Raw genomic sequence first — 22,855 nt, 5'->3', positions numbered from 1 at the left:
AGTTTTGAAACGAGAATTGGATGTTCCACATGGTGATCACTGGGGTGAAGTTAACAGGAGCAGTTCCAGAGAAATGATGAGGGAAAACGTTTGACTGGCTTCCTAGGAAAATGAGACAAGAAAAATTGGAGACAGTGAATTTATACAATCTTTTCAAGATTTGCTGCAAAAAGATGGAGAAATTTGTGAGGGATAACTGGAAGGAGAAGTGGTGTCAATGGGGGGCTTTTATAAGATAGAGGAAATATCAGCACGCTCGTATGTTGATGGAGGAAAAGATCCAACAAAGATGGAGAAGGAGAGGAGAATCACTGGAACAAGATTCTAGAATAGTCAAGACAGGATGGGAGTTAACGCTCAAGGAGAGGTCTGGCTTTTGCTGGGAGCACTCCTTCTATAGTAGATGAGGAAGCCAAGAATGGGCAGAGCTGCTGGTTTATGGCAAATCTGCTTGCTTCTGTTTGGTGCATGAGTATATTAGTGAACCTAAAACTTTCTACCAAATTACCTGGCCTACAGTCATACCTGTGCTCAGAAGGGAATGGCATTTTTGAATCCGGAATTAATTACAATTTCTCATTCATATAATGAAGATTTCTTAAGTGTCCACAACACTTGAAGAATTTAATCCAAGGTTTTCTTGGGTCATATTATTTTTCCTCAGCTGGTCAAATATGACTATTATTAAAAAATAATTTTCTTTAACTTCTAATTACAGTTGGGGAAAAATCTTCCTTAGATGATATGAAAATTGTTGTGTTTCAACATTTGTCTTCAAGGTTACTTTCAATATTTGGGTAAACCAAGAACATTGCTTGAAGAAGAAAGAAAAGATAATTTTGAAGTAATATTCAAAATTCCAACTTCAATTAGAAATGAATAAATACTAAACACTGAAGGACAAAGAAATTGTCATTCTTGTGAGAACGTTTACATTCCATTAAAGTTGTTTCAATAGTTCTAAATTTTTTTTAAATTTTAATAACAGAGCTACTAAAGATGTCTACTTAGGGAATTTCCAAATAATCCAAATTCCTATTTTAAAAAACTAGCACCATTCATCAAATGACCTCATTACTTAAGGAGAAATTATTGTTTGAATTCCCCAGGGGCTCTTCAATGAAAAATCTTAAACCCAGCATCCCTGTAATGGTAAAAGGCAGATAACAAATGGAAGCATTTCCTTCATCTCTTATAATAATCACAAACTCGAATACATCTTTTGTATAAATGGCTTATGGTGGAGAGGGCAGGTATTTTCACACATGTGTAAAATGAAGGTATTTTAGGGGGACCTTTGATATACAGCTGTAGATAGTGTCATCTCCTTCATATTTCTTATTGGTCTGGAAAGCCAATAACTTTCAGGGCCTGTGAGGGTAAAGGTCCTGATCATTAAATAATTCGAGTGTCAGTGAACTGAATTCACATTTCCAGTTTCTTTCTTTTTCAACCCCCTCCGAAGTCCCCGCTTCTCATCAGGCGAGGGCCGTCAGGAGATGCCTAGTAGTCTGTTCCCGTTGCAGTAGGGCTTTCCTCAGAAACAGAAAGGTGATTCCCCTTCCTGTACCTGTCAATGGCCAGACACTTCATTTTAAACTCTGAGAAACAGCAGTGCTTCTCCTGAAAACCCTGGATCGGGCTTCTCAGGGATCATACGTCTAATACACTTTTTTTAAATGAGCAACCAAACTGTTTCTAATATTCCAGATTGGACTCCCACTAAACTGAACGCCTCTTTTGAACAGCACGTGTTACTTTCTAGGGCTGAACATTAGAAATTGTATTCCTTCAGCAGCTTAGTGGAAGAAACAGTCATGTGAAATAAAATGAATTGAAACTACGCAGTTAAGACTGCGGGTCACGTTCCGGCTCAAGGTCGTACCCAGTTTCTGAGCCCTTCAACAGCAGGTTTCCTGCACTTTGCCGCAGGGACGATCTTTGTGATGGTTGGTAAGTGGGGTGTGATGGAACAAAGTCCGCAGAGTCCCAGAGTCAGGTGCGCGTGGGCTGAGGGGGCGTGTCCGGGCGTCACCTGATGCCCACCAGCCGGGACCTGCTTCCCGGGAGCCCCGCGCCCTTGGCCGGCCGGGTCCGCTGGTCGCCCCTCCCGCCGCCTGGAGGCAGGGCGGCCGGCAGGCTTAAGTGGGGCCGAGGCGGGGCGCACTGGTGTCCTCGCCGCGGTCATGGACCAGGCCCGCGCTGCCGCCCGCCTGCGCGTCCTGCGGGGCCACCTCGGCCGCCGCTCGGCCGGGGCCGCCGTATCCTTTGCGCCGCGCGGGGCTCGGGCTGCAAGGGGCGCCGCCGCCTCGGTCTCCGGCCCCTGGTGACCCCGGCCGGGGTGGTGGCCTCCAGGGCGCATCGCACAGCCGCCACGCCCGTTCGGCGGCCCCCACGGCCCCAGGGGGACCTGGCCAGTGTGGCGGAAGGGGCGTCCCTCCACACTCCGGGTCCTCTTAGGGCCTCTGCTCCCCGGCTTTGTGAGCGGAGGGTGGGGAGTCTTTACCAGCAGGGTCTGCCCTCAGCTACCGTGTCATTTTCGGCACTCGGCCGCATGTGACTTCCGCGGCGGCCAGGAGACCTAGAAATGTCTGGAAATGTCAAAGCCCAGTCGCGCTGGACGCCGGAGCGCGGAGCTGCCCGCAGGAGCCACGGCAGGCGGGCGGGCAGCGGGGTCCTCTGGGGTGGACACGGGCCGGCTCTGCAGGGGGCGCCGGGCTCCATGCGCGCCCCCGTCTTCCCTTCTCCAAGGGCGCTCCGTGTGAGGGGCCCCCGGGTGCCTGCGGACCCCACGGGAGTTGACACCGCCTCTGCGAAAGGACTTGGTGCCCTGTGTCCGCCTCCGCAGTTGCCCTTCAGAAGTGAATCCCGAGGGAACGTGTGCTGCCGGTCGGACCAGAGAGATGACACTGTGTGGCAGGGAAGTCAAACTGCTTTGTAGAATTGTTTTTGCTGCTCAGAGAAAGTTTCTCCTTCAGGGCAGACTTGATGCTCGGTAGGACACTCTGCCTGGGATTTTTCCATAAGCGACCTGGTTAGCCTCTGTTCTGTATTTAGGATCCTGAAATCTCTCCTAAGATGATGATACAGCTGTTTCTTTTACCTTCACCATTGCTCTGCTGGCTGATTCTGAGAAGTGATATATCAGAACCACTGAAAGTTTAAATCTCGTCCATAGACTGATAAAGGGAACCCAGGTGATTAGGGAATCTCATTTCCAGGTGAGGAATCTGAAACTGAGGCAGAGAGAGATGACAACTCTGGACCAAGGTCGTTTAACTAAAGCAGTGGTTGTCAGAGTGTTGTCACCAGACCAGCACCATCAACATCACCTGGGAACTTGTTAGAAATGCAGATTCTCAGGTAAATCTCAGACCTCAGGAATCAAAACAACTGGGGCAGCCGCCGGCAGTCTGTTCTCACTTGTTGTTTCTGATAGCTGCTCAGTTGTGCAGCCACCCATACACTGGGACTAGATATAACTAGAACTAGAAATGAAGGTTTCCTGGTCCAGGGTGTTACTACTTTTAAATTTGATATCTGATCCTGGTGGTTCTTGTTATAATAGTATGGAGGTCAGAACTTAGTTTTTTCATCTGTATTTTCTAGAACAGCACAATCCAGTACAACTTTCTGTGATGGAGGAAACCTTCTGTACCAGCACTGTCCAATACAGTAGATACTAGCCACAAGGGCCTATGGAGCTCCTGAAATATGAGGAGTGCCACTGCCGGACTGAAGTTTTCATTCAATTCATTTCAGTTTAAATAGATGTGACCAGTGGCTCTGGTGTGGACAGCTCTGCCTCGATTTTCAGTGAATGTGTGTGTGGTTTAGGCTTAAATAGACTACTGGAAAATTTGTGACCGTCTTCCCAGCCTCAACTGGTTCTAAAGAAATGTGGGTCCTAGCATAAGGAATAATTCTTGAAGCACAAAACATAATGCAGTTTTTAAATATAGATAAGCATAAAGAAGAAAATAAAATGACCCATATTGCACCACTCACAGATCAATATTGGTAAAATATTTTTGTGTTTCTCTTGCATGCATCTACATGATTACATAACTAAGACCATGCTGTTTGTACAGCTTTTTGTATCCATTTTTTCATGTTTACTAGTATTATATAGTAAACATTTACTACTTTATATAGTAAACACAGCAAACATTTATTAACTTTATATAGTAAACATTTCCACATCATTAAAAGTATTCTGCAAGAACAACAAAATCAACCATGAAAACCATAGTGCTGGAGTGGTGGAGAGGAGAAAAGAAGCTTGGACTGTGAGGTCAACATCCGGAATGTCCAGGTGACGGTATTGTGCTGAGACAAGTTGAAAAAGATCATTAAGCTCTCTGCCTTGGGGAAAACAGACAGTAGCTAGTAACTCTGTCTCCTGGGCTGCCTCTCTCCTTGACTATTATATTATCCCCAATTATATAGAGACATCATTTAAAAACTGATAACGTGTTGATGAGAAGTGACATTCTGAAAGTAACTCTTTAAGCTAAAGAAACAATGAAAAACATGAGAAGAAAAAAGAATCAACGACATGCTAAATCAATAATCTGTGATTACTGGGTAGAAGAGAAAACTAGAGTTTCTAGTTCTGTAAGAATACTCAACTGTGTGGATCATACTTTTCTTGGAGTCATTGTTTATTTTTAGACTTTTTTTTTCATGACCAGCCGAATTTTTTCTTATATTTTGGACTGGACTCCCACTAAATTACATGCCTCTTTTGAATAGCTCATCTTTCTCCTTACTTCTAGAATTGTACTTTTCCACTATTATTCATTCAGCCCGTTAGTGGAAGAAGTAATCACATGGAATAGACTAGATGGAAGTTATGAAGTAAAGAGTGTGGGTCAAGACTGGGATCAGCAATTTTCTGCTGGGTGACCTTGGACCAGTTGCTGAGCCTTCCAAGACTAGGTTTCCTGCTCTGTGCAGCAGGAATGATAACAAAGCTCTTGGCTTCCAGCCACCTCCTCAGGCTACTGTGAAAATGAAATGGAGCCATGTCAGCGGCAGTGCAGAACTGTCAGGGGTTATGTGTGTACGCAGTCTGCTTGATGTCCATTTGGGACCTGTCTTCCCTTGTGAGAGCCAATCCAGGGCAGACTATTGTTTCTGGAGAAGACTGACTCCTAAATTTTAATTTATTTGCCTTAATTCACATCCCAGATAGCTCATCCCACTTCAGGGACTGGTCCTCCTGCCAGTTTCCATCCTCAACAATTCCAGTAAGTAGATCTAATTTTAATTTTTAACCATTCAATGTATATAAAGGTTTTTCTAGTGGTAACTAGGATATAAAATACAACATACCGTGTTGCCTCATGAAGATTCATTATACATTCCTCTGTTTCCAGGACTTGTTTTAGTTATAACAATCGTGGAACATTTTCAAGACCCTGACTTTAGTTTTCTATATGTGTTTTAAAATTCAGAAAGGAGGAAAAATATCAAAAAGTGCATAATGTGATTTTTTAAATTCATGCATCATATATGTCTTTTAAATTAGCCTGTAGTTTTGCCATATGGATATATTAGGTAGCGTCTTGGTTTGTCTCAAATTTCCTTTAAAGGAGAGTACTTGATCTCCATGGAATGTTCTTATAGTCACAATTCCCATCTAGAAGAATGGACTGAATGATTTGAGTTGGTGTGTACTCTGTACACTTATTTGGATTTTGTTACTTTGATTTTTTTCTGAGAATGCATGAACTAGTCAATGAAGAACATAAAATTTATTGCATTTGTATCCCATTTTAAAAAATCATACATATTAATTATAGAAAAAGTTTTAAAATCAGAGAAATAGAAGGAATTTTTAAAAATCATCTACGGGGGCCGGCCCCGTGGCTTAGTGGTTAAGTGTGCGAACTCCACTACTGGCGGCCCAGGTTCGGATCCCAGGCACTGACCGACGTGCCGCTTGTCAGGCCATGCTGAGGTGGCGTACCACATACAGCAACTAGCAGGATGTGCAACTATAACATACAACTATCTACTGGGCTTTGGGGAGATAAAGGGGGAAAAAAATGGAGGAGGATTGACGATAGATGTTAGATCAGGGCCAGTCTTCCTCAGCAAAAAGAGGAGGATTGTCATGGATGTTAGCTCAGGGCTGATCTTCCTCACACACACACCCAAAAAATCATCTATAATTTCATTACATGAGGGTAATCACTGTTAAAAATATCTTTTGTTGTGTTTCTTTGCAGTCTTTTTTTTTTTTTTTTACAAATAATGTCTTGGTTTAACATAATTGTAATCATATTTTCCTACGATAAATGTTCATGCTGTTATATGATCTTCATTTTTAATTCCTGAGTCATATCCCATTGAGTAGATATGATATATTTAGTTAATTATTCTTCTATTAATGCACATTTTTTGGTGACAGTAATTAATATTTTGAACTTAAAGCTTTTAAATGTTTTTCAGATTTTGTCCTGAGGGTAGTCCTCCCAATGGAAATGCTGAGTGGAAGAGTATGAACATTTCCCAGGTTTATGATACATATGTTTAGATTGTGATTTTTTAATTGGACTTCTTAGAGATTTTGTTTCTCCTCTAGGTACACTAAGGAGAATAATGTTCTGACCCTAGAACAGAGAAAATTTTATGAAGAAAATGGGTTTCTCGTAATTAAAAATCTGGTATCTGATGCTGATATTGAACGCTTTAGGTATGGTAACGCTATTGGTTATTTTACAGAAATATGTGTTTTATGTATGTAATGGGAACAGGAGAAAGACTAACCTCTGCAAGTTCAGATATTTATCAGTGATCTGGTTCATTAGGAAGTGGTTGGGAACGTGGGCTCTGGAGCCAGACTGGCTGGCTTTAACCTGACCCCCACCAGTAAACTTTGAGTGTCCTGGGCAATTTACTGAACCTGTCCCTACCTCTGTTTGCTCATCTGTAAAATGAGGATAATGATAGCACTTCTGTCCAAGAGTTGTTGTTAGGACTAAATAAGGTAAAATAGAGAGAGAGTACTTGAGCAGGGCAGGGCACGTGGAGCGTGCTGTGGAAGTATTTGCTATGATTTTCAGATGTAACCAAATCACACTACTCCCCCGTGGTGTGCTAAGCTAAGGGCTATCTGAACTCGGCTGGTGAGCTGCAGCCTCACAGTTGGGAGCCCAGGACTTCTGAGTTGGCCATTTTCTCCTCCTCCTCTTCAGAACTGTTCATCCTGGGGCTGGAGGCCAACTTAAGGCAGAGAAACTATCCCCAAATCTTTGCATCTTTCCACAGAACAGGGCCAGGCAGGTGCTTAGAGCCGGTGGAATGACATTATTGCCAATTTAATTTTCTAGGAACGAGTTTGAAAGAATCTGCAGACAGGAAGTGAAACCAAAGGGATTAATGGTAGTGAAAGATGTGACCATTGCAAAATCAGAGTATGTTCCAAGTGAACAAACGATTACAAAGGTCCAAGATTTCCAAGAAGATGAGGAACTCTTCAGATACTGCACTCTCCCTGAGGTTCAAGACCTTCCTGTGTTTTCTTTCTCTTTAAATTATAGCCCATGTGTATGCCTGCCTCTGAAATCAGCTGTTTTTACTTTATCTATCTCCTTTCTTCTGTGGCCCTGGAGCCGTGGTTCTCAATTGGAGGTGGACATTTGTGATGCCTGGAGACATGTTTGTTTGTCACACAAGAGGGACAGTGTTCTACTGGCTTCTAGTGGTAGAGGCCATGGATATTTCTAATGGGGTCCAGGGATCCTATAATGTACAGAACAGCCCCCTCCTCAGATAATGATTTACCCAGCCCCAGATGTCAACAGTGAGAACCCCTGCTCTAGCGTTTGCTAATTTACTTTGGTTAAGAAGGGAGGGAATTCTGTGTTAAGGAGAGAGAGAAACTTTCTCATGCTCCATACAGTGTATCAACAGGGATGAAACTGCTGAGGCTATTTATTGTAAATTCATTTGTTTTTTCTGTTTGTTTTATGAATCTGTTCAGCAGAGGTCTGAGTTTGTTTTTAAAGGTAAACTACTTTTTAAAAAAAATTATTAGACCTTAATAGTAATTCATATTTATGAAAATATCCAAGGAGTACAGAAGAGCATAAAATGAAAAGTAAAGTCTCCCATCACCAGCCCCACTCACTGTTCAGCTTTTTTAGAGTATTCAGCTAGAATTATTTCATGTATATGCAAGCCTACTTGCATACACTGTTTTTCTGTAATATGGGAACATCCTGGTTGTTACCTTGTTTTTTGCACTTATAGTAAATCTTAGAGATCTTTCCATATCAGTATCTACACATCTACTTCATACTTTTTAAACTACGGTAAAGTATTCCATTGCATAAATGTACCACAGCTTAGGAACCATTTATTTAGAATGGTTTTTAAAGGACACTTTGCATATAGCGCTTATTAGAAGTTATAACCTTAAGTGCTGTTAGGAATGTGACTCATGAAGAAGACTGTACAGTAAACCACCTGTGGCGTCCAGCACCTTGGGTTGGGATGAAAGGGAAAGTGGCCCCTCTGAACCATCCATTCTCGCAACCTCAAGTCCTGTTCTGGACGTGGGAGCTGTGTGGGTGGATCAAGAGTGAAAAGCTTGAGGTTAGAGGCGTTTGTGGGTGATGAAGCGCTATCAGGACTTGCACATTTCCTACATCTCAAAAGTGTGAACCATGTATCTGGTGGTTCATGTAATGATTTTTAGGACAGATGCATTATTTTAATGGGTATTTATTTGAATGTGTATTGGAAACAATAACTGGCACACCAAGCCCATGATTTCAAGAATATTACAATCAGTATAAAACTAAGTAAGAAGTGAATTAATTTAATTTTGGGAAATTATTGGCTAAAGGTATTGGGAAATTCTGCAAAGTATGGCAGAACTGGCTCTTGAATGACTGAGGTTTAGAAAATACCAGCCTACATGAACACCAAAAGTGACAGGCTGTATAAAAACACAAGTATGAGGCCTGACTCCTAGGATATTTGTAACATTTCAAGTATTTCATACTCAAGTTGCCAATGTGCCTCTGACACCAGAGATCAAATACTGAGAAAGCAGTAGAATGTGCTTCATTTTTTGGAGTCAGACAGAAATGGAGTTTAAAGACCATCTTTTTCATTTAACTGGCTCTGCCAAGTTGGGCAACCTACTACTAAGGCTAATATGTGGGGTGCTCATTTAAAGGATTATTAATTAGCGAGGGCGTTATTTTTCAGGGATTATTGTGAGAGTTAAATGGCCTGATGTAAGCCCCTGGCAGGTGGTGGGCATAGAATGTCGATTCCTTCTGCTTTTCTCCTCTCCCTTGCTGGGTTAGACGCAGGAGCAGTACCCGAGCTGCCAGACCCTGTGACTAATTCAGCCCTCGCTGTCACCGCTCTCATTACAGCTTCTTCTTCACAGCACATGCCTCAGCCCAATTCCCCATGTCATTATCTGTTTAACACCTTCTTCCCACCAGAACATACACTCCATGGGGCAGGGACCTGCTTACCCTGCTCACTGTTGTGTCCCCATTTCCCATCACTCTGCCTGGTTGCTAGACCTCAGTCAAGAGTTGTTGAGTGAGTGGCCGCACTGATTGTGAAGTGTCCTCTGAGCCGCTGCTCTGCTCTCCTCTGGGCTCCTCACGACAGCTGCAAAGGTGTCGGGTCCTTTCACGGTCCCTTCTTATGACCAGTCTCCTGAAGGAGAGGAAACTGCCTTCTCACTGGACAACTGTCCACAGCTGTGATTGAAAGAAGGGTATTCCTGTCCTTCCCAGTTGATATCTCATAGAAACTCTTATCTTTGTTTGCAGAGAAAGTGATTAGGTTTCTGACTGGCTCCAGAAGACCTGTTTAATCAGAGTGTTGTAGATTTCCAATTGCTGACTTTTTCAGGCTTTGCTTGCAATGTTGTGAAATTCCAATTGGGTTTTTAAACTTGCATATTTGTTCCTGTGTAGGTAGTTGGAATTAGTGTCACTTGCTTGTGCGTCTGATTTCCCATCAACTTTGTTTTTCCCTTTTCCCTTAGATTCTGAAATATGTGGAATGCTTCACTGGACCCAATATTATGGCCATGCATGCAATGCTGATAAACAAACCTCCAGATTCTGGTAAAGGACTCTTATTTGTTAACTAGAAGTAAAATAATAAAGGTTTAATCTGTGTATATAAGGTTTATGTTCTAACCATAACCATGTGTATATCTGCTAAACTTTGCCTAAATGAATATGTTTACATTTATTGAAGTCTTAAAATAGCTTACATTCTAACCACATTGAAGTGTAATAGTGGTTTCAGATGTTCACTGCAGAGTTGTTGCTGTATTTTCGGATCCCTGGCTCGTCAAAAATGCAGTTTAATAAACATGACTGTTAATGTACCAGAGGCTCCTGTTATTCAACATCTCTGAGCATTGTTAACCATTCTCACCGAGACAGTGTGGATTCTGCCTTCCTGATGGGAAGACATTATTATTACTAACAAAATTAAAACTATTCTTATAAGTCACATCTTACAGTTGTTCTTAAAATTTCTTGTGCTTCCTAAAATGGGGATTCTTTTTCTTATTTTATTGTGGTCACATTGGTTTTTAACATTATATAAATTTCAGGTGTACATCTTTATATTTCAGCTTCTGTATACACTGTATCAGGTTCACTACCAAAAGTCAGTGTATTTTCCATCTGTCACCATAGACATGTGTCTCTTTACCCCTTTCGCACCCCCCCCATCCACTTCTCCTCTGGTAACCACAATCTGTTCTCCATCTCTATCTGTTTGTTTGTTTGCTTATCTTCCACACATGAGTGAAACCATATAGTAATTGTCATTCTCTCTCTGACTCATTTTGCTTGGCATAATACCCTCTAGGTCTTTCCATTATGTTGCAAATGGCACGATTTCATCTTTTTATGGCTGAGTAGTATTCTATTATATATATATATATATATGTATACACACACACACATATATAACACATCTTTATCCATTTATCCATTGATGGGCACTTAGGTTGCTTCCAAGTCTTGGCTATTGTGAAGAATGCTGCAATGAACATAGGGGTGCATAGATCTCTTTGGATCATTGATTTCAAGTTCTTTGGAGAAACACCCAGCAGTGGGATAGCCATTCTGACTGGTGTAAGGTGATATCTCATTGTTGTTTTGATTTGCATTTCCCTAATAATTAGTGATGTTGAACATCTTTTCATGTGCCTGTTGGCCATCTGTATATCTTCTTGGGAAAAATGTCTGTTCATATCCTCTGCCCATTCTTTGATTGGGTGGTTTCTAAAAAACAAAGTTATTGAGTTGAATGAGTTCTTTATATATTTTGGATATCAACCCGTTGTCGAATAAGTGATTTGCAAATATTTCCTCCCGGTGGGTGGGTTGTCTTTTTGTTTTGTTCGTGGTTTCCTTTGTCTTTGCAGAAGCTTTTTAGTCTGATGCAGTCCCATTGGTTAACTTTTTCTTTTGTTTCCCTTGCCCAGTAAGACATGTTATTTGAAAAGATGCTGCTAAGATCAATGTCAAATAATGTACTGCCTATCTTTTCTTCGAGGAGTTTTATACTTTCAGGTCTTACGTTCAAGTCTTTAATCCATTTTGAGTTAATTTTTGTGTATGGTGCAAAATAGTGGTCTACTTTCATTCTTTTGCATGTGGCTGTCCAGTTTTTGCAACACCATTTATTGAAGAGACTTTCCTTTCTCTGTTGTATGTTCTTGGCTCCTTTGTCAAAGATTAACTGTCCATAGATACGTGGTTTTATTTCTGGACTCTCGATTCTGTTCCGTTGATCTGTATGTCTATTTTTGTGACAGTACCATGCTGTTTTGATTACTAAAGCTTTGTAGTATATTTTGAAGTCAGGGAGTATGATACCTCCAACTTTGTTCTTTTTTCTCAGGATTCCTTTGGCTGTTTGGGGTCTTTTGCTGTTCCATATAAATTTTAGGATTCTTTGTTCAATTTCTGTGAAGAATGTCATTGGGATTCTAATTGGGATTGCATTGAATATGTAGATTGCTTTTGGTAGTATGGGCATGTTAACTACGTTGATTCTTCCAACCCATGAGTATGGAATATTTTTTCCCTTTCTTTGTGTCTTCTTCAATTTCTTTCAATAATGTCTTGTAGTTTTCAGTGTATATGTCTTTTACCTCTTTGGTTAAGTTTATTTCTAAATACTTTATTCTTTTTGTTGCCATTGTAAATGGGATTGTACTCTTGATTTCTCTTTCTGCTAGGTCATTGTTAGTGTATAGAAATGCAACTTGTTTTTGTAAATTGATTTTGTACCCTGCAACTTTGCTGTAGTTGCTAGTTCTAATAGTTTTCTGATGGATTCTTTAGTTTTTTCTACATATAGGATCATGTCATCTGCAAACAGCAAGAGTTTCTTTTCTTCCTTTCCAATTTTGGTTCCTTTTATTTCTTTTTCTTGCCTAAATTGCTGTGGCCAAAACCTCCAGTACTATGTTGAATAGGGGTGGCGAGAGTGGGCACCCTTGTCTTGTTCCTGTTCTCAGAGGGATGGCTTTCAGTTTCTCACCATGAAGAATGTTGTTGGCTGTGGGTTTGTCATATATGGCCTTTATTATGTTGAGGTACTTTCCTTCTATACCCATTTTGTTGAGAGGTTTTATCATAAATGGATATTGGATCTTGTCAGATGCTTGCTCTGTGTTAATTAAGATGATCATGTGCTTCTTATTCTTCGTTTTGTTAATGTGATGTATCACATTGATTGATTTGCGGATGTTGAACCATCCCTGCGCCCCTGGAATTAATCCCACTTGATCATGGTGTATGATCCTTTTAATGAATTGCTATATTTGGTTTGCCAATATTTTGTTGAGGATTTTTGCGTCAATGTTCATTAGCGATATTGGCCTGTAATTTTCCTTCTTTGTCTTGTTCTTATCTGGTTTTGATATCAGGATAATGTTGACCTCATAGAATGAATTAAGAAGCATTCCGCCTTTTTCGATTTTTTGGAAAAGTTTGAGAAGGATAGGAGTTACTCTTCTTTGAATGTTTTGTAGAATGCTCCAGAGAAGCCATCTTGACCTGGACACTTGTTTTTTTGGGAGCTTTTTGATTACTGTTTCAATCTCTTTACTTGCAATTGGTCTATTCAGATTCTCTATTTATTCTTGATTCAGTTTTGGGAGGTTGTATGAGTCTAAGAAATTATCCATTTCTTCTAAGTTATCCAATTTGTTGGTGTTAGTTTTTCATAGTAGTCTCTTAAAATCCTTTGTATTTCTGCAGAATCTGTTGTAATTTCTCCTCTTTCGTTTCTAATTTTATTTCTTTGAGCCTTCACTCTTTTTTTCTTAGTGAGTCTGGCTAAGGGTTTGTCAATTTTGTTAATCTTCTCAAAGAACCACCTCTTGCTTTCATTAATCCTTTCTACTGTTTTTTTAGTCTCTATTTCATTTATTTCCGCTCTGATTTTTATTATTTCCCTCCTTCTGCTGACTTTAGGCTTTGATTGTCCTTCTTTTAGTAGTTTAAGGGTTACTTATTTGAGATTTTTCTATTTTTTGAGGTGGGCCTGTATTTCTATGAATTTCCCTTATAACCACTTTTGCTGTATCCCATAGGACTTGGTATGTCGTATTTTCATTTTCATTTGTTTCCGTGTATTTTTTAATTTCTCCTTTGGTTTCTTCATTGATCCAATGGTTATTCAGTAGCATGTTGTTTCGTCCTCTTATATTTCTGACTTTCCCAGCTTTTTTCTTGTAGTTGATTTCTAGTTTCATAGCACTATCATCAGAAAAGATGCTTGGGATGATTTCAGTCTTCTTAAATTTTTTGAGGTTTGCCTTGTTTCCCAGCATATGGTCTATCTTGGAGAATGATCCATGTGCACTTGAGAAGAATGTGTATTCTGTTTTGGGATGGAGTGCTCTGTGTATAATATTTATTAAGTCCATCTAATCAAGTGTTTCATTTAAATCTATTTCCTTGTTGACTTTTTGTCTGGATGATCTGTCCATTGATGTAGGTGTGGTGTTGAGGTCCCCTGCTGTTATTGTGTTGCTGCTAATTTCTCCCTTTAGGTCGGTTAATAGTTGCTTTATGTATTTTGGTGTCCCTGTGTTAGGTACATATATATTAATAAGTGCTATGTCCTCTTGGTGGAATGTCCCTCTTGTCATTATATATTGCCCCTCTTTGTCTCTCATTGTCATTTTTAGCTTTTTGTTTGTTTGTTTATTGCAGTAACATTGGTTTATAACATTGTATAAATTTCAGGTGTACATCATTATACTTCTATTTCTGCATAGATTACATCATGTTCACCACTCAAATACTAATTACAACCCATCACCACACACATGTGCCGAATTATCCCTTTCGCCCTCCTCCCTCCGCACTTCCCCTCTGGTAACCACCAATCCAATCTCTGTCTCTATGTGTTTGTTTATTGTTGTTATTATCTACTACTTAATGAAGGAAATCATAGGGTATTTGACCTTCTCCCTCTGACTTATTTCACTTTGCGTAATACCCTCAATGTCCATCCATGTTTTCACAAATGGCTGGATTTCATCGTTTCTTATGGCTGAGTAGTATTCTCTTGTGTATATATACCACATCATCCATTTGTCCCTGGATGGGCACGTAGGTTGTTTCCAAGTCTTGGCTACTGTGAATAACTCTGCAATGAACACAGGGGTGCATGTATCTTTACACATTGGTGGTTTCAAGTTCTTTGGATAAATACCCAGCAGTGGAATAGCTGGATCATATGGTAGTTCTGCCCTTGATTTTTTAAGGAGTCTCCATACTGTTTTCCATAGAGGCTGCGCCAGTTTGCACTCCCACCAGCACTGTATGAGAGTTCCCTTCTTTCCATATCCTCTCCAACACTTGTTGTTTCCTGTCTTGTTAATTATAGCCATTCTCACAGGCATGAGGTCATATCTCATTAAAGATTTGATTTGAATTTCCCTGATATTTAATGAGGTTGAACATCTTTTCATGTGCCTGTTGGCCATCTGTATATCTTCTTTGGAGAAATGTCAGTTCAGGTCTTTTGCCCATTTTTTAATTAGGTTGTTAGTTTTTTTGTTGTTGAGATGCATGAGTTCTTTATATATTTTGGAGATTAACCCCTTATCAGATGTATGGTTTGAAAATATCTTCTCCAAGTTGTTAGGTTGTCTTATCGTTTTGTTGATGGTTTCCTTTGCTGTGCAGAAGCTTTTTAGTTTGATGTAGTCCCATTTGTTTATTTTTTCTATTGTTTCTCTTGCCTTGTCAGACGTGGTGCTTGAAACTATGTTGCTAAGACCGATGTCGAAGAGCATACTGTCTACGTTTTCTTCTAGAAGTTTCATAGTTCAGGTCTTACATTCAACTCTTTAATCCATTTTGAGTTAATTTTTGTGTATGGTGTAAGGTAATGGTCTACTTTCATTTTTTTGCGTGTGGCTGTCCAGTTTTCCCAACACCATTTGTTGAAGAGACTTTCTTTTCTCCATTGTATGTTCTTGGCTCCTTTGTCAAAGATTAGCTGTCCGTATATTTGTGGGTTTATTTCTGGGTTTTCAATTCTATTCCATTGATCTGTGTGTCTGTTTTGGGGCAGTACCATGCTGTTTTGGTTACTATAGCTTTGTAGTATATTTTGAAATCAGGGAGTGTGATACCTCCAGCTTTGTTCTTTTTTCTCAGGATTTCTTTAGCTATTTGGGGTCTTTTGTTGTTCCATATAAATTTTAGGATTCTTTGTTCTATTTCTGTGAAAAATGTTGTTGGAACTTTGATAGGGATTGCATTGAATCTATAGATTGCTTCAGGAAGTATGGACATCTTAACTATGTTAATTCTTCCAATCCAAGAGCACGGAATATCTTTCCATTTCTTTGTGTCTTCTTCAATTTCTTTCAGCAATGTTTTATAGTTTGCGGTGTACAGATCTTTCACCTCTTTGGTTAAGTTTATTCCTAGGTATTTTATTCTTTTGGTTGCAATTGTAAATGGGATTGTATTCTTAATTTTTCTTTCTGCTACTTCGTTGTTAATGTATAGAAATGCGTTAGATGTTTGTATGTTGATTTTGTATCCTGCAACTTTACCGTATTCATTTATTACTTCTAAAAGTTTTCTGGTGGATTCTTTAGGGTTTTCTATATATAAAATCATTTCATCTGCAAATAGTGACAGTTTCACTTCTTCCTTTCCAATTTGTATCCCTTTTATTTCTTTCTCTTGCCTGATTGCTCTGGCTAGGACTTCCAGTACTACGTTAAATAGGAGTGGCGACAGTGGGCATCCTTGTCTGGTTCCTGTTCTTAGAGGGATGGGTTTCAGTTTTTCACCATTGAGGATGATATTAGCTGTGGGTTTGTCATATATGGCCTTTATTATGTTGAGGTACTTTCCTTCTATACTCATTTTATTCTGAGTTTTTATCATAAATGGATGCTGTATCTTGTCAAATGCTTTCTCTGCATCTATTGAGATGATCATGTGATTTTTATTCTTCATTTTATTAATGTGGTGTATTACGTTGATTGATTTTCGAATGTTGAACCATCCCTGCATACCTGGAATAAATCCCATTTGATCATGGTGTATAATCTTTTTAACGTATTGTTGTATGTGATTTGCTAGTATTTTGTTGAGGATTTTGCATCCATGTTCTTCAGTGATATTGGCCTATAGTTTTCTTTTTGTGTGTTGTCCTTGTCTGGTTTTGGTATCAGGGTACTGTCAGCTTCGTACAATGAGTTAGGGAGCTTCCCCCCCTCCTCGATTTTTTGGAAGATTTTGAGAAGGATGGGTATTAAGTCTTCTTTGAATGTTTGATAGAATTCACCAGGGAAGCCGTCTGGTCCTGGACTTTTATTTTTGGAGAGGTTTTTGATTACTGTTTCAATTTCCTTACTGGTGATTGGTCTATTCAAATTCTCTATTTCTTCTTGATCCAGTTTTGGAAGGTTGTATGATTCTAAGAATTTATCCATTTCTTCCAGATTGTCGAATTTGTTGACGTATACCTTTTCATAGTATTCTCTTATAATCTTTTGTATTTCTGAGGTGTCTGTTGTAATTTCTCCTCTTTCATTTCTGATTTTACTTATTTGTGCCTTCTCTCTTTTTTTCTTGGTGAATCTAGCTAAAGGTTTGTCAATTTTGTTTATCTTTTCAAAGAACCAGTTCTTGGTTTTATTAATTTTTTCTATTTTTTTTTTTTTTAGTCTCTATTTCATTTATTTGTGCTCTGATTTTTATTATTTCCCTTCTTCTACTGATTTTGGGCTTTGTTCTACTTTTTCCAGTATCTTTAGGTGCACTGTTAGATTGTTTATTTGAGATTTTTCTTGTTTGTTGAGATAGGCCTGTATTGCTATAAACTTCCCTTTAGAACCGCTTTTGCTGTATCCCATAAATTCTGGCATGTCGTATTTTCATTTTCATTTGTCTCCAGGTATTTCTTGATTTCTTTTTTGATTTCTTCATTGAACCAGTCATTGTTCTGTAGCATTTTGTTTAATCTCCACGTATTTGTGGCTGTTCTGATTTTCTTCCTATAGTTGATTTCCAGTTTCATACCATTTTGGTCAGAAAAGGTGCTTGGTATTATTTCAATCTTCTTAAATTTATGGAGACTTGTTTTGTGGCCTAATATGTGATCAATCCTGGAGAATGTTCCATGTGCGTTTGAAAAGAACATGTATTCTTCAGTTTTTGGATGGAATGCTCTGTATATATCTACTAGGTCCATCTGTTCTGGTGTGTCATTTAAGGCCAATGTTTCCTCATTGATCTTCTGTTTGGATGATCTGTCCATTGGTGTAAGTGGAGTGTTCAAGTCCCCTACTATTATTGTGTTACTGTCTATTTCTCTTTTTATGTCTGTTAATAATTGCTTTATATATTTAGGTGCACCTACATTGGGTGCATAGATATTTACAAGTGTTATATCCTCTTGTTGGATTGTTCCTTTGATCATTATGTAGTGCCCTTCGTTGTCTCTTTTTACCGTTTTTGTGTAAAGTCTTTTGTCTGATATGAGTACTGCTACCCCAGCTTTCTTTTCATTGCCATTTGTGTGGAGTATCTTTTTCCATCGCTTCACTTTCAGTTTGTGAGTGTCTTTAGGTCTGAAGTGTGTCTCTTGTATGCAGCATATATATGGGTCTTGTTTTTTAATCCAATCAGCCACCCTATGCCTTTTAATTGGAGCATTTAGTCGATTGACGTTTAAAGTAGCCATTGATAAGTATGTACTTACTGCCATTTTTTAACTTTTTTTTTCCTCAGTGTTTGAGTAGTCCTTCTCTGTTCCTGTCTCCTTCTATACAGAATTGATGGTCTCTTTAGTTTGACCTCTCTCTGAAAGCTCTACTCTTTAGCTCCCCTCCTCCCTCATTTTATGTTTTTGATATCATATCAAACCTCTTTTTTGTGCATTTGTATCCATTACCCTCTTATCATGGAAATAGATAATTTTTCCTATTTGTGGTCTTCTCTTTTCCCCTTAAATCAGTCCCTTTAACATTTCTTGTAGCACTGGTTTCTTGGTGACAAAATCCTTTAATTTTTGCTTGTCTGGGAAGTTTTTGATCTCTCCTTCCATTTTGAATGATAACCTTGCTGGGTAGAGTATTCTTGGCTGTAAGTTTTTTCCTTTTAGCACTTTAAATATATCGTGTCACTCTCTTCTAGCCTGTAAGGTTTCTGCTGACAAGTCAGTTGATAGCCTTATGGGGTTTCCTTTGTATGTAACTTGTCTTTCTCTTGTGGCTTTTAGAATTCTCTCTTTATCTTTAATTCTGGACATTTTGATTATGATGTGTCTTGGTGTGGGCCTCTTTGGGTTTATCTTGTTTGGGGATCTCTGTGCTTCCTGTACCTGGATGTCTGTTTCCTTCCTTAGGTTAGGGAAGTTTCATCTATTATTTCTTGAAATAGATTCTCTGCCCCTTTATCTCGCTCTTCTCCTTCCAGGACACCTATAAGTCGGATGTTGGTGTGCTTAATGTTGTCCCAGAGGTCCCTTAGACTGTCCTCACTCTTTTTAATTCTTTTCTCTTTTACCTGGTCAGCTTGGGTGATTTCTTCTAGTCTTTCGTCCAGCTCGCAGATCCATTCTTCTGTATCCTCTACTCTGCTTTTGAGTCCCTCTAGTGAATTTTTCATTTCCAGTATTGTATTCTTCATTTCTGATTGGTTCCTTTTTATATCTTCCATTTCTTGGTTGACATTCCCACTGAGTTCATCTATTCTTCTCCCCACATCAGTGAGCATCCTTAACACTCTTTGTTTGAACTCTCTGTCGGGTAGGTTGCTCATTTCTGTTTCACTTAGTTCCTTTTCTGGAGTTTTGTCCTGTTCCCTCACTTAGAACGTATTCTTTAGCCTCCTCATTTTGCCTCTTTCCCTGTGCTTGTGTCTATGTATTAGGTAGGTCACCTACGTCTTCTGCTCTTGGATAGCTGACCTTATATAAGTGATGCCTTAGGAGGCCTGCAGTGTGCTTCCCTCAGTTCCCAACATTCCAGGGGTGACCCCTATGTGGGCTACGTGTGTCCTTCTTTTGTGGCCTGTTTGCTCTCCCTGTAGGTGCTCAAGGAGGCCAAGTTATGCTCCTGGAAAGCTGTTGCAATGCTCAGCTGCTTGTAGTTGTTGTGGGCCCTTCAGTCTCTTTATCAGGTGTGGGGAGCCCCAGCACAGTTGGCTGCAAGTTCTAATACCACATTTGTGTTGCAGTATTTCTTTTAAGTGAGTAGGCCCCCAGCGTGGCAGCTTGTTAGGCTCAGGGCCTTACAAATGCTATAAGCCTCCAGCCTGTAGGTCTCTTGTCAGCTCTCTCAGAATTGCAGCTGGGTGGGGCTGGTCTCAGGCACGGGAGCACCTAATTGTTTCAATCTTTGGAAGGTGGGGCAAACCCCACCTATGTGGGTCTTTGAGAAGCACAAGTCTTCTGCATCTGCCAAGCCCTGCCGCCCACAGGTCCACACACATTCAACACAGTCCTGCACTGTGTGTGCACCCCGACCTCCTGAAGTGGACCCAGTCTCTCCACGGCGGGAACCACACACACTCCACCGCCGACCCACACTCTCCACCCACTCCTTGTGCACGCCCTGCCCCACTGAAGTCGGCTCAGTTGCCAGGCCGCAGAGAATCCAGTCACCAATCTGCAGACCCACAAGTTGCCTGTGGTTTTTTGTTGGGTGGGGCCAGTCTCTAGGGTGGGCTGCCTGCCCTGGCTAAGCTGGATTAAATCATGCTCTAGTGGGTGGGGCAGACCTCGGCTAGCAGGCCCCAGGGAGAACTCCAATGGCGTCTGTGTCAGCACGCCCACACCAGGCACAACAATGGCTGCCTCCAATGTCCCAGTCCCTGGAGAGGTCTCACCTCTCACTGCAATGCACTCAGAGCCTATCAGGTGAGTCTATTTTCACCAAAGCACTGTGCACCTTTCTTTCTGGTGATTTTAGGTTGCTTTCTGAAACAGGTGAGTTTGCACGTGGGCCCTTTAAGAGCCGGTTTTAATTTCTTTGTGAACCAGCTTTTCTGGGGGTGCTCCCCAATGTTTTAGTAGCAGGCAAAGTCAGATATTATGCCACTCGTCTCAATTGTGCTGGGTCCACAAAATGCCCCCAGTGAGCATTTCTCCCTGGCTCAGGGCCCCGCTCCTACATGGAGGGCTGCATACCTGTGGGCTGCTCCCTGCGGCCGTGAAGCTGGCGGCTTGTGAAGGCGGTGTTTTTCCTCTCCAGAAGGGATTTTCTGCCTCTTCCACCACAATTAGGATTGTCCTTAGTTGCAGGAGTTCCTCTTATCCAGTTTTCAGTTCTGTCTCAGGGGTAATTTTTCCACAAGTAGTTGTAAATTGGCTGTGTCTGCAGGAGGAGGTGAGTTCAGAGTCTGCTTACGCCACCATCTTGACTTCTCTCTCTGTCTTTTTTAACTTGAAGTCTGTTTTGTCTGATATAAGTATGGCAACACCTGCTTTCTTTTGTTTGCCATTAGCTTGGAGTATCATCTTCCATCCCCTCCCTGTGAGCCTATGTTTGTATTTGGAGCTGAGATGTGTTTCCTGGAGGCAGCATATGGTTGGGTCTTGTTTTTTAATCCATCCAGCCACTCTGTGTCTTTTGATTGGAGAATTCAATCCATTTACATTTAGAGTGATTATTGATATATGAGGGCTTCATACTGCCATTTTATCTCTTGTTTTCTAGTTGTTCTGTATTTCCATTGCTTCTCTTCCTTTGTATTTCTGACTATCATTTCATTTTGGTGGTTTTCTGAGGGGGTGTTCTCAGTATTCTCTCTTTTTGTGAATTGTGGCTCTGCTCTGATTTTTTTGTTTAGTGGTTACCGTGAGGTTTGTATAAAAGATCTCGTAGATGAAATAGTCCATTTTATAATAGCCTCTTATCTCCATTAACCTAGGCAGGTCCCATCACTTACCTCTTCCCCTTCTGAGTTGTTGTGTTTACAAATTATTCTGTTTTTTATGCTGTGAGTTTGTGACTAAGTAGAAGTGTTTATAATTACTTATGATGCTTTCCTTCCCTTTATCTTTAGGTTATAACTGAGTATTTGTTTCGCTGTTCTGATAGAGAGGTGCAGTTTTCTGATTTTGTCTGTCTGATTATCTCCTTGCTCAATGCTTTGTAGGCTTTTGCCTTTCTGTTTGCAGTGTGAGCGCATCTTAAATGATTTCTTGTAGGGGAGGTCTAGTGGCAATGAACTCTCTCAGCTTTTGTTTATCTAGAAAAACTTTTATTTCTCCATCGTATCTGAGGGAAAGTTTCGCTAGATGGAGTATTCTTGGCTGAAAGTTGTTTTTTTTTTTTTTTTTAAGATTTTATTTATTTATTTTTTCCCTCCAAAGCCCCAGTAGATAGTTGCACGCCATAGCTGCACATCCTTCTAGCTGCTGTATGTGGGACGCGGCCTCAGCATGGCCGGAGAAGCGGTGCATTGGTGCGCGCCCGGGATCCGATCCCGGGCCGCCAGCAGCGGAGCGCACATGCTTAACCGCTAAGCCACGGGGCCGGCCCCTGAAAGTTTTGTCTTTCAGTATTTTGAATATATCATTCTGTTCTCTCCTAGCCTGTAGAGTTTCTGCTGAGAAATCTGCTGAAAGCCTGATAGAGGTTCCTTTGTGTGTTATTCTCTTTTGTCTAACTGTCCTTAATATTTTTTCTTTCTCATTGAATTTTGCCAGTTTTACTATTATATGCCTTGGGGAAGGTCTTTTAACATTGATGTAATTAGGCATTTTATTGGCTTAGTTTATTTTTAAATTTGGTTCCTTCACCAGGTCTGGGAAGCTCTCAGCTATTATTTCTTTGAACAAGCTCTCTGCTCCTTTCTCCCTCTCTTCTCCCTCTGGAATACCTATAATCCTTATGTTGCTTTTCCTAATTGAGTCAGATATTTCTTGAAGAATTCCTTCATTTTTTTAAAATCGTATTTCTTTCTTCTCCTCCACCTGTAGCATTTCTATATTTTTATCCTCTAAATCACTAATTCATTCCTCCATAACATCAGCTCTATTCTTTAAGCATTCTATATTATTTTCTACTTCATTGATTATGTTTTTCATATCAGAATTTCTGCTTGATTTTTTTTTTTATAATTTCAATCTCTTGGGTGAAGAGGTTCATTTTATTCCTGAGCTCACTGAACTGTTTTTCTGTGTTCTCTTGTATCTCATTGAGTTTCTTTATGATAGCCATTTGAATTCTCTGTCATTTAGATTTTAAATTCTGTGCTTTCAGGGTTGGTTTCTGGAGAACTGTCATTTTCCTTCTGGTCTGAACTGTTGCTATGGTTTCTCATGCTGTTTAATGAACTAATCT

At 40.2% G+C, this 22,855-nt stretch overlaps 1 protein-coding gene across 1 annotated transcript in view; it reads left to right on the top strand.

Annotated features, from left to right (window-relative positions):
* The first annotated feature begins 2,087 nt into the window (after nucleotides 1-2,087).
* The window catches only part of LOC131398890 (phytanoyl-CoA dioxygenase, peroxisomal-like), a 42,180-nt gene continuing 21,412 nt past the window's right edge, over nucleotides 2,088-22,855 (top strand). Inside the window, exons 1-5 of the mRNA XM_058532817.1 lie at nucleotides 2,088-2,261; nucleotides 5,194-5,252; nucleotides 6,593-6,703; nucleotides 7,341-7,509; nucleotides 10,031-10,112. Of these exons, the coding sequence (XP_058388800.1) occupies nucleotides 2,187-2,261; nucleotides 5,194-5,252; nucleotides 6,593-6,703; nucleotides 7,341-7,509; nucleotides 10,031-10,112 (496 nt within the window). The 5' untranslated portion in view covers nucleotides 2,088-2,186. The remainder of the gene's footprint in view (nucleotides 2,262-5,193; nucleotides 5,253-6,592; nucleotides 6,704-7,340; nucleotides 7,510-10,030; nucleotides 10,113-22,855) is intronic.

Source organism: Diceros bicornis, chromosome 36 (assembly GCF_020826845.1).
Source record: "Diceros bicornis minor isolate mBicDic1 chromosome 36, mDicBic1.mat.cur, whole genome shotgun sequence".
In the NCBI taxonomy this organism is placed as follows: Eukaryota; Metazoa; Chordata; class Mammalia; order Perissodactyla; family Rhinocerotidae; genus Diceros; species Diceros bicornis.
This window is presented reverse-complemented; position numbering and strand designations above follow the sequence as displayed.